The sequence below is a fragment of the Adelges cooleyi genome, unplaced genomic scaffold, assembly GCF_023614345.1.
Source record: "Adelges cooleyi isolate 19-005CV unplaced genomic scaffold, UGA_ACOO_1.1 ACOO_flye_CR_arks_rails_tigmint_CR_PRNA_41, whole genome shotgun sequence".
NCBI lineage: Eukaryota > Metazoa > Arthropoda > Insecta > Hemiptera > Adelgidae > Adelges > Adelges cooleyi.
Window position 1 is genome coordinate 3,857,043 of NW_026096090.1, and position 15,252 is coordinate 3,872,294.

General features: G+C 28.2%; 2 protein-coding genes across 3 annotated transcripts; one reads left to right on the plus strand and one right to left on the minus strand.

The window, feature by feature from the left end:
• Positions 1-959: 959 nt before the first annotated feature.
• LOC126841764 (DNA topoisomerase 3-beta-1) lies at positions 960-6,207 on the minus strand. Its single transcript, XM_050578405.1, has 13 exons — positions 5,795-6,207; positions 5,442-5,584; positions 5,172-5,366; positions 4,925-5,092; positions 4,728-4,856; positions 4,542-4,660; positions 4,254-4,454; positions 3,296-3,683; positions 2,994-3,203; positions 2,528-2,745; positions 2,340-2,457; positions 1,688-2,053; positions 960-1,612 (listed from the first exon to the last, which is right to left on the minus strand). Exons 1-13 carry the CDS (start codon positions 5,883-5,885, stop codon positions 1,400-1,402), a joined length of 2,559 nt encoding a protein of 852 aa, XP_050434362.1. The 5' UTR covers positions 5,886-6,207; the 3' UTR covers positions 960-1,399.
• A 3,061-nt stretch (positions 6,208-9,268) lies between these two features.
• LOC126841793 (fructose-bisphosphate aldolase) lies at positions 9,269-14,301 on the plus strand. Of its 2 annotated transcripts, none has more exons than XM_050578449.1 (6): positions 9,269-9,411; positions 12,714-13,101; positions 13,184-13,374; positions 13,451-13,679; positions 13,759-13,958; positions 14,042-14,301. In XM_050578449.1, the coding sequence occupies exons 2-6, from the start codon at positions 12,723-12,725 to the stop codon at positions 14,135-14,137; spliced, it is 1,095 nt and encodes a 364-aa protein (XP_050434406.1). In that variant the 5' UTR covers positions 9,269-9,411; positions 12,714-12,722; the 3' UTR covers positions 14,138-14,301. The 2 variants fall into 2 exon arrangements, with proteins under 2 accessions (XP_050434406.1, XP_050434407.1); XM_050578450.1 differs by lacking the exon at positions 9,269-9,411 and adding an exon at positions 11,422-11,538.
• The last annotated feature ends 951 nt before the right edge of the window (positions 14,302-15,252 follow it).

Genomic DNA, 15,252 nt, shown 5'->3' on the forward strand with positions numbered 1-15,252 from the left:
TTAAAATTTACTATTTATTAAGAACACAATACATTATATTAATAAGTAGTATTAGGTGAAGTTATTTTAGCACTTACAATCAGATAAAATCAGTTTCGTTGCATAATTCATATATATATATTAGCAGTACGGTTAATTATAAGTTTATGAAGTAGTAATATAATTAATTTGTAGCAATAAAAAGTTTAAAATAATACAACGGATGTATGATAAGTAAAGGCAATTGAATGAATACAATTTATAAACAAAACAAATCCATTATAATATGCAAGAAGTATTTTAATGTAGCTTTAATATTGTATGATCATCAATTGTTGGTAATAAATAAAAAAAAAAGGTCTTAATTAGAAATAATACAAATTGGTGATGATATTTATTAAAATTATTTTGGTTGTGGAAAATGTTTAATCTAAAAGTGGCTTAGGATTGTTTTACATTTAATGATAACAAAAATGAACTAATATTTGTATGTAAAATTAGATTACAAAATTATAAATGGGTAATTAGGTAATGAATTATTACAAACAATTATTACACTAATGACTATAGTGAAAACATATGCGTCTTATATATCACATTAATAAAACATTTTTTTTTCAATATTAAAAAATAGTAAATTACAAAGTTTATAATGTGGGCAACTTAATTACAGAAAATCAAACTTAAATGTATTCTTTACTTTTCCAAAACGATTTTGAGTTTAATAAATAACTTTACTACTATACATTTAATATGACATTTAAATGGCAAGAAAAAAATTAGTGAAAGATAATGCTAAGATTACAGTTGTTGACATGTAAAGTATTTTTACATTCAAAATTAAAGACAAAATAAAAAATTAATACAAAATATGTTGGTTTTTTACACTTACTTAATAATACTTAAAAATGTATACATATATATATAAATTTATTAATATAATATTGGTATTAAAGATTCGTATTAGTTTTAATGCAATAGTCAAAATTATTTTTTTATAATGAATATTAGACAGGTTAATTGAAAACGATGATAAATATCGTTTATTATTAAAAAAATGGCAAAATAAGAAATCTTCATACTGTGTTGTAAATTGTAACTGAAACTAGGCACAATTTAAGTTATATTTTATGTAATGTGATGACTCCTTTATACATGTGTTTAGTATTAATTAATTATTTTATGAGAAATAAACATTTCTTATAGTTTAAATTATAAACACCATTCGAGAATAGTTACGAGATTCATTATCGGTAGTGACTTAGGTTTCATGTATCTTACATAAAACTATATTTAATTCAAGTTTTAGTAAGCTTAATAAAATTAATTAAGCTTCCAAATTGTTTTATAGTTATACTATTATGACAAAATGTCAGTAGGCTTTTCAAAAGATGTCTGTCCTTTGAATTATTTTGTTTTTTCACACAAAATAAGAAGCCAGTTGTGCCATCTTATCTTTTGGAGGTTTTGGTTTACCTTTACCCTTATGTTTAGCTCGCCCACGACCTTGCCGACTATTAAACACCGGTTTAGATGCTTGAGCCCGGAATTTCTCAACTAAGTAACTAAACTCGTCACAGCAAAATAAACAGCCAGTCATTTCAATCAAATCGCGGGGTAACCGAGTACGTTCCTAAAAACATAAATTATTATTTAACAAGCTGAATTATCAAACATATTATTTGATTGTTTACAATAAATAAATTACCTCTTTATATTCAATTTTTAATAACTGTGCTCCACAATCACATGCTTTGCTTTCAACAATAATTTTGTGAGCATCTTCAAACAAATGGAATATTACATCGCATCTGTTACAACCGACTTTCCACTTAGGGCCAGATGATGGATCCAATACTAATACTCCATTATCACATTGTAGACAACTGGCTATACCATTTACATAGAACCCTTGTGGACAAGTTGGATGAAGACATAAATTACAACCACTGTGTATCTTCATATCACGAAATGCTGGTTGATTATAGCAATAAGGGCATAGTGGATAGCTGCGACCTTTCGTACCAGTTGACCATGTTACAAGTTCAAAATCATCCAATGGACATTTTAATTCCTATTAATATTAAAATAATATTTAACTCGAAATATATTGACGCCCCGTACGAAAAGTAGCACCGTTCATGAGTTCATACAAACACTAGCACCGTTCACAGAGTCTTACGAAAAATAACACCGTTCAAGTTCTTACAAAGACTAGCACCGTTCGTGCTATTGTTCCCATTGTTGCCAAAGGTGCTAGTTTTCGTAAGAAATTCGCGAACGGTGCTACTTTTCGTACGGGGCGTCGATATTAAATTGTAATACTTATAAAATATGTAACAAAATTTAAATGAATATACCTTGTAGATTCTTATATTCCCATTTTGAGGTAAATTATATGTTTCATCACAATGGGAACAATGCAATCGAGATGGTTTAGCTATAATAAGTTTCATATAGCGGCGGCATTTTCCACACCTACAATATTCACATGCAATAAAAATGTGAATAACATTATATAATAACATTGATAACAGCAAATTATTACCTCGAAAGTGCTTTACCAGAAGCTGCCAAAGTTGTGAACGACACTTCAAAAAGAGAATCCATACCTTCAATCGATTTAACAAAATATAAATATTTCTGTCGAAATGCTTCAATTGTTTGTCTTAGGACACGTTCATAGTTAGCTTCTCCTTTGGCTATCAAATTCAATTGATCTTCTATAGTAGATCGCATTGTTGGTTCTACCAACTGTTTGTCAATCTAAATATTTGTAATGATTATAATAATTGTAATTTCTAGTTTTATTGTTAAATTAAATATTTAATAAGCTAGCTCCACATTCTCAATGAGGCCAAGCGTGGTAAGGCAAGCATGAGAGTATAGTCAGGTGCACTTCTTGCCCCACCTCACTGTCACTTTATCCCGTGATGGATTTTTTTAGGGCGAGTTAAAGGACACAAGGAGAAAGCGTGGAGCTAATTTTACAAGTTTTACATAAAAATGTTTACTTTCTGATATCCATGCACCAAAACTATGCCTAAATTTGTGGGTACAAGTCTTCGGCCAGAAGCAACAGTAACATAGTTACGTTGTGATATATTGTTAATGTGGACTGGAATTGAAGCATCAGTTCCTATACCATGTTTTTCCATCAAAGAGATTAATTCAGACTCTGTAAGGTAACCTGGTGGTGATGTCATGTGATCAGTAAGTCTTGCCTAAAAAATATTTTAGTATTCGTTAGGACACACAAAAATGATAACTACACTATTATTTATTGTTATATTAAAACGTTTTTTTAAAATCTTACATCTTTGATATTAAGCTTTTCATCACGTTCAAAATTAACAGCTAATTCATTTTTTGGCAAAGCCTTCCAAGGTGTAATGGCTGTAAACCCAGCATCAATCAATGTACGCCAATTGTATGTGAAAGTTTCTGAGCCAATTTTGAAAGTTACAGTTTTTGAAAAAAACCTACAATCTTTTGATATTGTTGCAACAAAATGACGAGCTATAAAGTCATACAGCTTCCACGAGTCTCCATCTAGTTCATTTCGAGAAGCTAGCATAGTGGGAGTGATAGGTGGATGATCACCGCAGTCTTTTCCATTTCGTGGTCGGGTTAAACCGCAACTTAGTACTTGACGTATTTCTGAATTCCATTCAGGACTCTTTTCAAGAGTTTTAATAGCACCACTGAAAAATAATTATTTAGTAATAATTAAGCTTTATCAATTATCAAATAACATTTTTTTCGTTTTCCTCAATTCCGAAAGCTAGTTTATTGTGATAACCCTATTGTCTAAGCAATACTTTTTACTGTTTCTTGGTAATGGTGTACTACCAATCTCCGTTAAGTTAGGAGACAAGGAGGAATAGTGTTTGCAATGAGATAATGGCAGTTGTAGTCTTGGAATTTGTAACGCTGTAATACATTTTTACATTGTGCCAGTAATCTACCCGATGATTGTAGCCAGCTGTATAATCACTGGCTACACCGGCCCAACCCCTCAAATAAAAATGTGTTCTAAAATATTTGGAAAGTAGCAGTCAATATATTATTAGCAGTAAACAAATGAAAAAAACAGAGAAAAAAAATCAGTAAAAACACTTTTTTCTAAATGTAAATTTCGTGTTATAAAATTAATTTTTACTAGAATTTTTTTTTAAAAAATTAGTATGTTTTTATTACATTAAAAAAAGGTAAAGAATACTATTTTTTCACTGTATCCTTAAAATCTAAATTTGTCTAATTATAAAACTTACACCAAATCAAAGTTATCTGAATAATGAGTAGTTTCAGTTCTTGGGTAACTAATGTACCCTTGAGTGTAAAGACGCTCAGCCAATTGCATTGCGTGATGTGGACCCATTCCCAGACCAGTACTGGCGGCTCGCATAAGTTCTACTGAATTTAATGCCAATGGACGCTGTTTTGACTTTTCTTGTTGGGATATAGAGATAACACTAAAAAGGAAAAGGTATTAGATGCTATTATTGTAATCGAATAGTTACTTGAAAAAACATCAATCATCAATGCAATATTATGCTTACGTTGCCACTTGTTGCTTTTTTAATGCTTGAAGTAAATTATTAGAAGTATCACGTTCGAAACATCTGCCTTTCTCCCAGTTAAGAATCACATCTTGCCCTTCTTTTGATTGAATTGTAACCTTAATAAAGCAAATAATTTTATAATGTTCAACAAAATTGCTACTAGAGTTGTAACTTGTAACTTACCTGGAGTACCCAATATGGTTCAGGTTTAAATCTTCGTATTTCATCATGACGTTGAACACAAAATCCTAGAGTAGGCGTTTGACAAGGACCATAAGATATTAGAGATGAGTCTAAATCTCCGTACTTCCCCTAAAATATTAAATATTACTGAAACTACTATATACAGTTATTTAATATTATTATATTTTAATAGGTACCTGAAAATATTTAGTCTGAAAACGTGTAAATGAACAACCAATACGAAGATCAAGTTCTTGTCTAGCATCAACACTCATAGCTTCATTTCGGTTTGGAAAATCTAGTCTATCCATGGCTGCTTTGATATCTTTAGGAGTTATGGCAGAAAATTTTGCTCTCCAAATTCTCTAAAAACGATTTAGCCATAGTATATAAAATATGTTCTAAATGTTAAGAATTATTTTTAGTATCAAAACGTTAACTTACAGTCATGTCATTAGAGCGCTTCATAGAATTTTTAACAGCATCTATAACTTCAAAACATATATTTTCTCCTTCTTTATCACAATCCAACCATAGTATAAGATAATCGACCCCTCTTGCTTCAGTGGCCAACATTGCTGGGATACGCAATTTAGGTGATGCTTCTTTCTTTTCAGTAGGACAAGAGAAAAGTTCTTCCTAAGAACAAATAATGCATTAGCTAAATGATATCATAATAAAAATTACCACTATATAATTGTAAATAATAATTACTGGATCAACTTTATCCCAGTTGTTAAACTTGCTGTTGAAATCTAATGTCATCACATGACCACAGACCGAAGTCATTTTAAAAATAACAGGTGCACCAAAAAAAACACCAGACCATTCATGTACAGGACAAGCTGAGTTCATACCTGTAAAATACTTGATTTATTAAAATACTACAACAAAAATAAGATGAATTTAATAGACAACAACTAAGGAATATTATGTCTATACAATAACATCAAAGTAAAACTACTTAAAGTCTTATTGTAGAGACACATGATAAACATTAAGTATATATGTTATACAACCTAACTAACTTACTAATAAATATGATTCAAGCATAATATAAGGCTTACTTTTTCTTGAACTACTTCTCCCATTACTAAGAATGTTAGCTAGTGAAGAAGCCAAAGATGGCTTTTCTGCAACCATAAGAGCTGTTCTCATTTTAAGAGTGTTTATGTTTGTAAATGCTATGAAATATTATAAACTGTTAAGATTTACGGATAAATCGATGAGACGACCATCTGCTAAGCGTTAAAAAATGCCGAAAAACGTCAATTTTGTACAAAAGTTAAAACATTTGCAAAAGGTTAACTGCATCTATAGTATTCATGTCGAACAACGAAGGCTATAATACCGACATTGTTCCACAATTCTTAATTCAAAGAAAATGTACCAAACTTTAAATTTCATAAAAAGATTACTGAACACAGAATAATGAATACTGAACACTAAATTATAATGCTTAAACAAAACGCCGAAACCACCAAACGGCAAAACAAACAAAATTGATAAAAAAATTCTAATCAATGCACATGTATGATATATTATGGAAATGCATCAGCTGTACCAACTGTGAACTATTTTAAAAATGTGTATAAAGCTATTTAATAATGTTATAATTGTTAAAAATTATAAACCTCAAAATTCAGAATAGATAAAATTTAATGATGATACAAATCATGAAGCCTAGAAGACTTCTAGTCTTACAAATTATTTTGTAGTTACATAAATTATTACATACATTAATACACAGTTATAATTGTTCTAATAAGTAAAAACAGTGTAGCAAGTACAATTTAAATACACGATGAGAATGAAACTTGAAAGTGATATAAGTCAAATTTTTAAAAAAATCCGCAATATCGCTAGGGCATATTAGTATACTATAAAAGAGTCATTTAGTCAGTGGAGTAAGTCAAGTTGAGCTTTTGTCCGCGAGAGAGCGCCACCTAAAATTTCGTTAGTTCCCGTGTTTGTGTGAAATATAAAACGCAAACCCTTCTATTTCTCAAAACAACTTAAATGTGACTTACGCCACTTTCATTTTCACCGGCTGACGGCTCACATATTTCCGCACAATTCTTATTTTAATATGATTATTATTTGCAAATTTCAACGAATACAATAAATAGTTATCTACCAATTTAGAAATAGCCCAAAAATGTTGGAATTATGGAAGTTGTCTTTTAAAAAAAATGTATGATATTTTAAGTACAAATATTTAATAAACAAAAAAAATTTAAAAAAAATGCTTTGATGGCTCTCATACTTGTGGTAGAGAAATCCGATATAGAGTACCTATAATAATTAATATAAGAAGATCAGAATATTAGTTCATCAGAATTAAAATAACTTCTGGGTACCCAAAATGAGTTATGGCATTTTGTGTGATAGGGATGCCTGATGGCTGAGTGAAAAGTACAAATGTTTTATTGGTAACACACTTGTACTTGGTTGACATGTGCATGTGTGTAAATATTTGCCTAGTGGCTAATAATCTAGTTTAATTTCTTGTAGCATAGCTTACATGCTTTTCCACATTTCAGACGCATATTATTGGACAATTGCCTATGTATAATTATATTTAAGGGGTAAATACATGTACTCCTTAATAAATGCTAGTGTCAATGTCCAAGGCACAATAAAGTAAGGCCTAAAAAGCACAATAACTATGGTAAACAGTAAAATAAAGATTGTAGAACAATCGTCTATCTAAGGCTATAGTTTACTTACTGTTGAGTTGTGTGCTCTAAGGTTTTCAACCTCTTCGGTAAAATTATCTATTCGCTTTTTAGCACGTTTTTGATAGCCTACTAGTAATACACTAGCCATCCAGTCTCAAGGCATCATGATGGAGCCCTCTGATGTATAAAAATGAGATAAATAACCTGTTTTTTTTTAATCCAGTTTTAATCGAGAAACTTAATTAGGTATCTTACCTCTCATTCAACCATAGGTACTTTAAATAATCGCATAACGTACAGGGCTCGTTATAATTTATATGAATACAGAAAAATAATAAATATTATAAGTTAACTAAACCTGAATTAAGTAGAATTAAAGAATACAGACCAAATTTGATTAGTACATACTAATGAAAAAAAAAATTATCTTTTGTCAAAATACATATAATATATTAATATTAAGTAAGTAGGTAATTAAGTATTGAGAGTTATTTGATTACCAATTATCATTTAAATATTTTATTGCTACACATAAGATATGATAAATAATATTTGTACTTTCGACATCATATGTAAAAACATCACACAACAACATATTTTTAATAAATATAATGACTTTTTGTTCAAGGAGTATACTATAGTATTCATATATGCTTATTCAACAAAAATAGGTAGATATTTACTGAATTTACCAATACTTATTTACTTTGTAAATTAAATTGCATACTCAATTGTAATCTAAATTTACTTTTTTTTAATGTTTTATATTATAATGATAGGTACAATATTTAAATTCTATTATTATAATTGTTTACGTCAGTAGATATCCAATCTTTATATATATAATATTAATTATTAAAGACAGTTTAATATATAGTGTTGTTTTCAATTAGCATCTAATTTATTGTTATTTAATAAATATGTAATTTTTCTGAGAGGCTTAGGACAAAACCTCATTATGATCTCTATATAAAAGCACCGATAATGGGGTTTCTGCGTATTGAGGCGGAAGAAGTCGTAGATCTACAGGAATTATTATTACAGAAAGTACTAAAATCACTTTCAAATAAACGTTTCTATGCGAATCCTTAAAAGGTAGAAGTACAAGTATTGATAAAGACATTGTACCTAATGACAAAAATGGGCTTAAAATTATATTTCGACTTTCGAGTATTAGGAAGTATATGATTAGGGTTGACTGTCTATCCATAATAATTTATTGCCGTTGTGATCATTTTATGTGTTTTTGTCCCACTCTAGAACTACAATCAGTATAATCTCTAGATTTTAAGCCCTAAAACTGCTTCTATATAGGAGAAAAAGTTTATATTTCTTTGGTTTGTCAATAGTACTCTATCTAAAGAATATCATAAGTAGGTACCTACCATACCAATTTGGAACTATTTGAATATTTTTTAAAAAGTTATAGCTCGTCGTAATTTGAAAATAAGAAGATTGAAATATGCACATTATTTGGATGTTTTTCTAGATTTTAAAGTAAGAAGGTGAATTTTGTAAATGTTTGGCCCATTAAGGTAACATTCAGGCACAATTTCTGATTTATAGCATAGATTCAATATATATATATTTAAATATAATTATAAATATGTATATTTAATGTATGGCTTATCATAGTAGGTATTTAAAAACGCGTTTGTTCACAATCTTTTTACACGTTAGTCAAGTACAAAATTAACATTAAATGTGATATAGTAAAAAAAAAGTACAGACGTAGGACGTTAATATTTTTGCTGACAAAAACCGAGATGATTCAAAGCTTGTTTGAAAAACGAGTTATTGAAATAAATCGTATGATAAGGCAACACTGCCTGTTTCGTGTCCTTGCGGTGACCTACTCCGTAAATTCGTTCAATAAACGCCGATCCCGAACTTTATTGATTTCTTCATTTCCACAATACAACACAAGTCTCCGAGCTGAGCTGAGCTTTCGATAGTTTTTAACTGATCTCCTAAGTATTCTTCTTGCTATCGTTTAGTCACACGTAAGTCAATATTATATGTTTATTTTACAGCTGTAAGAAACAATATGTTAGTATATGTCTTACTTATTTTATAATCGACTAATATATATTAATATAAAACGAAATATTTGTATGTTATTAGATTATGTTCTCTAGAAAAATTGTGTATTGGTTTAATTATTATTTAAAGGTTATTTGTATCAGCTAATATGGGGAACACCTTATTAATAAAGGTTTGTCACAAATCTATAGGATTATATTATCAACAATTTCTCATTTAACTGTAGATTGTATTATTTTCCCTAATTCGAGTACTTAACTAATAGTGAATAATTATTTTATACATGTTACATTTATTTGTTGACCTTTAACTAATAATGACATCCACCTTGCCATCTTTTTCAATTTTTCAATGTCACTTCCAACAGAGCTATAAATAAATACAAATACAAATCTGTTTATTTAGACTCGCTGGTAAGTGATAACTATTAAACAAATAATATAAGTATATTAGTTTAATTTGATAAATATTTTCTTATAAACGTGTAAATAGTTGCATAAGTCTTACTCGTTTTCTTTTATAAGCAATATGTAACTAAACCATATTGTGCAACAATAGACATAGCCTATGAGTAATATTACATATAAATTTAAAAGAAAAAAAATGTGTTTAACCATCTAAATTTGTATGAATAATGTGCATAAAAGCTTAATAATACTTTGTCAAAATATTAAAAGATAATGAAATATTAGTCATGAATAGCTCCTCAAAAAAATTAAGAAAACATTAAAAATTGTAAAACCAAAACTACAATAAAAATTTTTTTTAATGTACGAATAATTTTTGTTTAAAAAATCGACTTAAATTCAGGAAGCGGTTAATCCTCTAATCCCCTATGAATACATCTAGAGATTATGAGTCAATTTAATCATTCCCTATTTTTTATAAATGTTTCCTAGCTTACATTTCTATTTTTTCTGGTTTTTCCTATTTTATGCTATTATAATTTTAAACTATTTTACTTTAATCTCCCTATTATCACAACTAATCTATGTGTTTTTATAAATAAAAATGGGCATGTATAAAATAAAGACATTTTTATTAAAATTTTCAATTTTAATTTTGATGTTGAATGATTTGTAATTGAAACCTTTTTTAAACATTAGCGTACTCCATATGCAGCATTTACATTGACTTTTTTTAAAAAAACATCTTGCATTTAAATGTGAAAGTTAGTCTGGCGGAACTGAGTATTTGCTAAACTACAAAAAAAAAAACAAAATTATAATTAAAAAAAATTGCAAAATTTTCCCTTGCAAGATTGAGAGTGGTAAAATGCTGTCATGTGAGTGATGCTGTATCTTTCAAACACACGAGCGCTCGAAGGTTATAACTTCAGTAAAATTTATAGTACAATAAAAACATAGGGTCAACACCCTTTTCAGTTACACATTAAAATCTTATAATGTAGTATAATTTTAGGTTCTTTTAAGGTCGTTAACATTTTCTAGTGTATTTTTATTTTATTTAACAAGCAATAATTAACGTAATATTATCTCATATGTTATAATATAAGTAGTGGCATTCTTTATTATTTCTAGATAATTACACATTTATTAAGTTATCATTTCTTGAACACTAGAGTATGATTATATTAAACAATAAGGCAACCGAGTATAATTTTCATATTATGCAATCCAACAAACATTAAACATTATTCTATATACATTTCTCATTTCTTGATTATTCTCAAATATTTAGAGAGTTACCATGTCTTTTTAATAGACAGATTATATGTATTCTATATTATTTTTCCATTACCATTAATTTGTTGTTACTTTTTTTAATTTTACTATCAGATTAGATTTTGACCTTATTATTAGGAAATTGTTTTGTAGACAGACTCAGTAAATGCCTTGACAGGTCCATAGTATTTGTTGTAAATGTATTTTTAATTAGATTTATTTAATTATTTTTAATCAAAATGATTAGGAAATGTTATACCAAAGGTTACCTTATCGATTACTGTTAGTTACTTCAAAACAGTGTAGTTTAACAAATAGTAGGCTACAATGCAGTTATTGATCAACAGACCTGAGGATTGGTTTAACTGTTTTCAATTGATTTTTTTCTCTTCTATATAATATGTAAGTTGCTTAGTAATAAGATACCTGTTTACTTTAAATTACATGTTATTTATATCTGTTAAAGGTTTTGTGTTCTTCCATTTTGTTATGTTTTTTTTGAGTGAACCATTAGAAGTAACAAATCGTTTTTCGAATTATTTAATCAATTATGAGCACATATTTTTTCCAGTAATTTTGTATTGTATAATTTATTTTGATATGTTTAAGATTTGATAGTTAAGAGTTTTAGAAATATTATATCATTTGAAACCAAAGTTACTTAATAACATACCTATTATACACTTATTGTTTGCTCAAGGTAAATGATAATATTATATTTTCTTAACAATAACATATTTTGAGGGCGTGGCAGATTTAGAAATTCAGTATTATCAGTAATAGACTTTGCCAGACATCTAAAGTTAGATGTTCCAAAGTAAATTACATTTCTTGTTTAAATTAAAGAGAAACTTTCTACTTGTATGTATGAAATATTTTTTAAATGACTGTTAATATAATGTAGTATAAAAAAACTAATTGTTTTTCAATACTTTATTTTATATTTTTAGTAAGATTTTTAAGGTATTGTAATCAAACTTTATTACTATATAAAGTATATATATTAAGTTTTTAAGAAAATAATTTAATTAAAACTATAAAGAATCAATTTTTATTATTTTTTTAATTATAATGTTAATTATATTTTTCTAACACTTACTAGGTTTTCTTCAGGTACTAGTTCTGAAAAATGTTATCAGTTTATCGTAGTTGTTTACTATGCAATTAAATGTGTACTCAGTTTTTTTTACCTTAAGACAATCCTAGCTTATAATTTTCTATCTAGATCACCAGATAATATGCATTTTTGTTACTGACATTCTGTATTTGTAGTTGAAGTGTTTTTTAGGAAATATGTTACTATACATGATTGCAAAGAAAAAATATGTACTATGATTATTGTTTATCATACATATCTAGATAATATTTACCAAGTAGACATTATTCATCAACCTTAAAATATTAAGACAACAATTTAAACAAATTGTTGAAAAATATTAACTTTTTAATTATTGCAATCTAAAAATTATCTTAAAACCTATGTTAAAATTAAGTGTTATATGTGTTTGGTGTAAAAGCCTAAATTTATGCTTTTAGTTTTTTAGTATTTTTCTATAAATATTTAATACTAATTTCAGAAAGGCATCATGACTACTTATTTTGATTATCCAAGCGTTGAGCTCCAGCAGGAGTTAAGCAAAATCGCTAAAGCCATGGTAGCTGAAGGTAGAGGACTTTTAGCTGCTGATGAATCCACTGCAACCATGGGAAAGCGTCTTCAAGACATTGGAGTTGAAAACACTGAAGATAATCGCCGTGCCTACAGACAGTTGCTTTTCTCTGCTGATGAGCCTTTGAATGATCGTATTTCTGGTGTGATATTGTTCCATGAAACTTTGTATCAAAAAAATGATGAGGGCGTTCCATTTGTTGAGATCTTAAAGAATCGTTGCATTATTCCTGGAATTAAGGTTGACCAAGGTGTTGTAAACTTGTTTGGTTCTGAGGGAGAAACTACTACTCAAGGTAAATCGTATGACCTTAAATATAAATTACCATATTATATAATTGTTACTAGATGTGATTTAAAATTTTAAAAATGAAATAGGATTGGACAATTTGGCTCAACGCTGTGCTCAATACAAGAAAGATGGTTGCCACTTTGCAAAATGGCGTTCTGTATTGAAAATTGGTAAAAACACCCCATCTCCCCAAGCTATAGCGGAAAATGCAAATGTATTGGCTAGATACGCTTCCATTTGTCAAGCTAATCGTATTGTTCCAATTGTGGAACCTGAGGTAATACAATTTATTTGTGTTCATTAATAAACGTTTATGCAATTATGTATTTATATTGTATTTAATTAATTCTTAGGTATTGTGTGATGGTGATCATGATTTGGACCGTGCTCAAAAAGTCACTGAAACTGTGCTTGCCGCTGTGTACAAGGCTTTGAACGACCACCATGTGTACTTGGAGGGTACAATTTTAAAACCTAACATGGTTACTCCTGGACAGTCTGCCCCTACAAAAGCAACTCCTCAAGAGATTGCTAAAGCCACAGTAACTACACTTCAACGCACTGTACCACCAGCAGTTCCTGGTAAATTTATTAATTAAATTTTATCAAGTAATAAGTGTTTACTTATAATTTTAATATTAATTTGCCATTCAATATTTAGGAATCATGTTTTTGTCCGGTGGTCAAACTGAAGAGGAAGCTTCTGTGAACTTAGATGCTATTAACAAGTACAATGGCATAAAACCATGGGCTTTGAGCTTCAGTTATGGTCGTGCTTTGCAAGCTTCCGTATTGAAAGCATGGCAAGGAAAGAAAGAAAACATTAAAACTGCACAAGACGAGCTCCTTAAGAGAGCATTGGTAAGAATTATTAAATCTAATTGGGCGTTATAATATTAGTTTAAAATATAAATTATAGTGCCTAATAATAATATTGTGTACAGGCAAACAAGTTGGCAGCATTAGGCAAGTATGAACCAGGCTCTGTACAATCGGCTGCTGCTTCCCAAGGATTGTTCGTTAAGGATCATGCTTATTAATCAATCTTAAAAATTAAACTTCGTAAATTATGTAATAAATACATTTCGCAAATTTAAAATCAGTTACCAAAATGCAAACATTTATTATTGTAACAGCTTATATCCCATATGTATGTTTGTTTTTGTTATAGAAATATTGAAATAATAAAAATCTTAAAATATTATCGAGTATTTTTTTTTTTATAGAACTTATATTTGTTAAATTATTATACTCAAACATTTACTTAGTATATGTTTATAAATGTTTTGTCTTTTAGTCGCTTGTGAACATGATGTTACTTCTTTATAGCATAGTCAGTAGATAAATAATTTATGTGTGATGTGTTAAGTAAAAGTATAATACTGAATATATATTGTATGTTTTATCTTAAAAAACAAAAAGTTACTAAATAGTATAAAACAGAAAATTGTTGTTTTAAAAAATTTAGTATAGCATAAAACTTTCTAATGTGTATCAAATGTTTTATTATAAATTAAATAAATAGTAATAGATAATTAATGCATTTTACTACATTCAATTGATAATAACTTAAATGTATTATTTATATTATAGAATGTATTCATTAATTTATCTAGACAATAAATAATTATTATATTGAAATATTATTACAGTAAGCTTGATATTACACTTTTTTAAATAGGATCATAATTCATTAGGTCATTGATTAAATGTTGTTGACAATAATAATACTTAATAAATGTATTTGAATATAGCTGTGACAACTGATAAACAAAGATCCTATGCTTAATAAGTTTTGTTAATAAAAACATTTAAATAGTATAAAGTGTGCTGAGATATATGTGCACGTGGACTTTTAGGATTATAATATTTATATTAGGGTGGGCCATACTTTTTTTCAGAAAATTAAAGAACCCTACAAAATTGCTTCAAATTGTGAAGAAATTATTCCTCCTTTCTAATAATAAATATGGTTCTCTGAATTCTAGTTGTGTTTATATACGAGTTCATTTAAAGCGAGTATAAATATGGCGAATTAATCTTGAAAACAATTAAATATCTTAAAAAATAATAATACTTGACCTTTTTTTTCAAAGATATATCTACTTATTTTAAAAATATGTACAACGTATCTAGTATATAACTTGACATGACG

Excerpts from the sequence above, each read along its gene's own strand:
- LOC126841764 (XM_050578405.1), bottom strand. The coding sequence starts at position 5,885 with ATGAGAACAGCTCTTATGGTTGCAGAAAAGCCATCTTTGGCTTCTTCA. Across the intron at positions 4,455-4,541 it reads AAAAAGCAACAAGTGGCAAC|TGTTATCTCTATATCCCAAC; the intron begins GTAAGCATAATA and ends TTTCCTTTTTAG. Across the intron at positions 1,613-1,687 it reads TAAAAATTGAATATAAAGAG|GAACGTACTCGGTTACCCCG; the intron begins GTAATTTATTTA and ends TTATGTTTTTAG.
- LOC126841793 (XM_050578449.1), top strand. The coding sequence starts at position 12,723 with ATGACTACTTATTTTGATTATCCAAGCGTTGAGCTCCAGCAGGAGTTA. Across the intron at positions 13,102-13,183 it reads GGGAGAAACTACTACTCAAG|GATTGGACAATTTGGCTCAA; the intron begins GTAAATCGTATG and ends AAAATGAAATAG. Across the intron at positions 13,959-14,041 it reads AGCTCCTTAAGAGAGCATTG|GCAAACAAGTTGGCAGCATT; the intron begins GTAAGAATTATT and ends TATTGTGTACAG.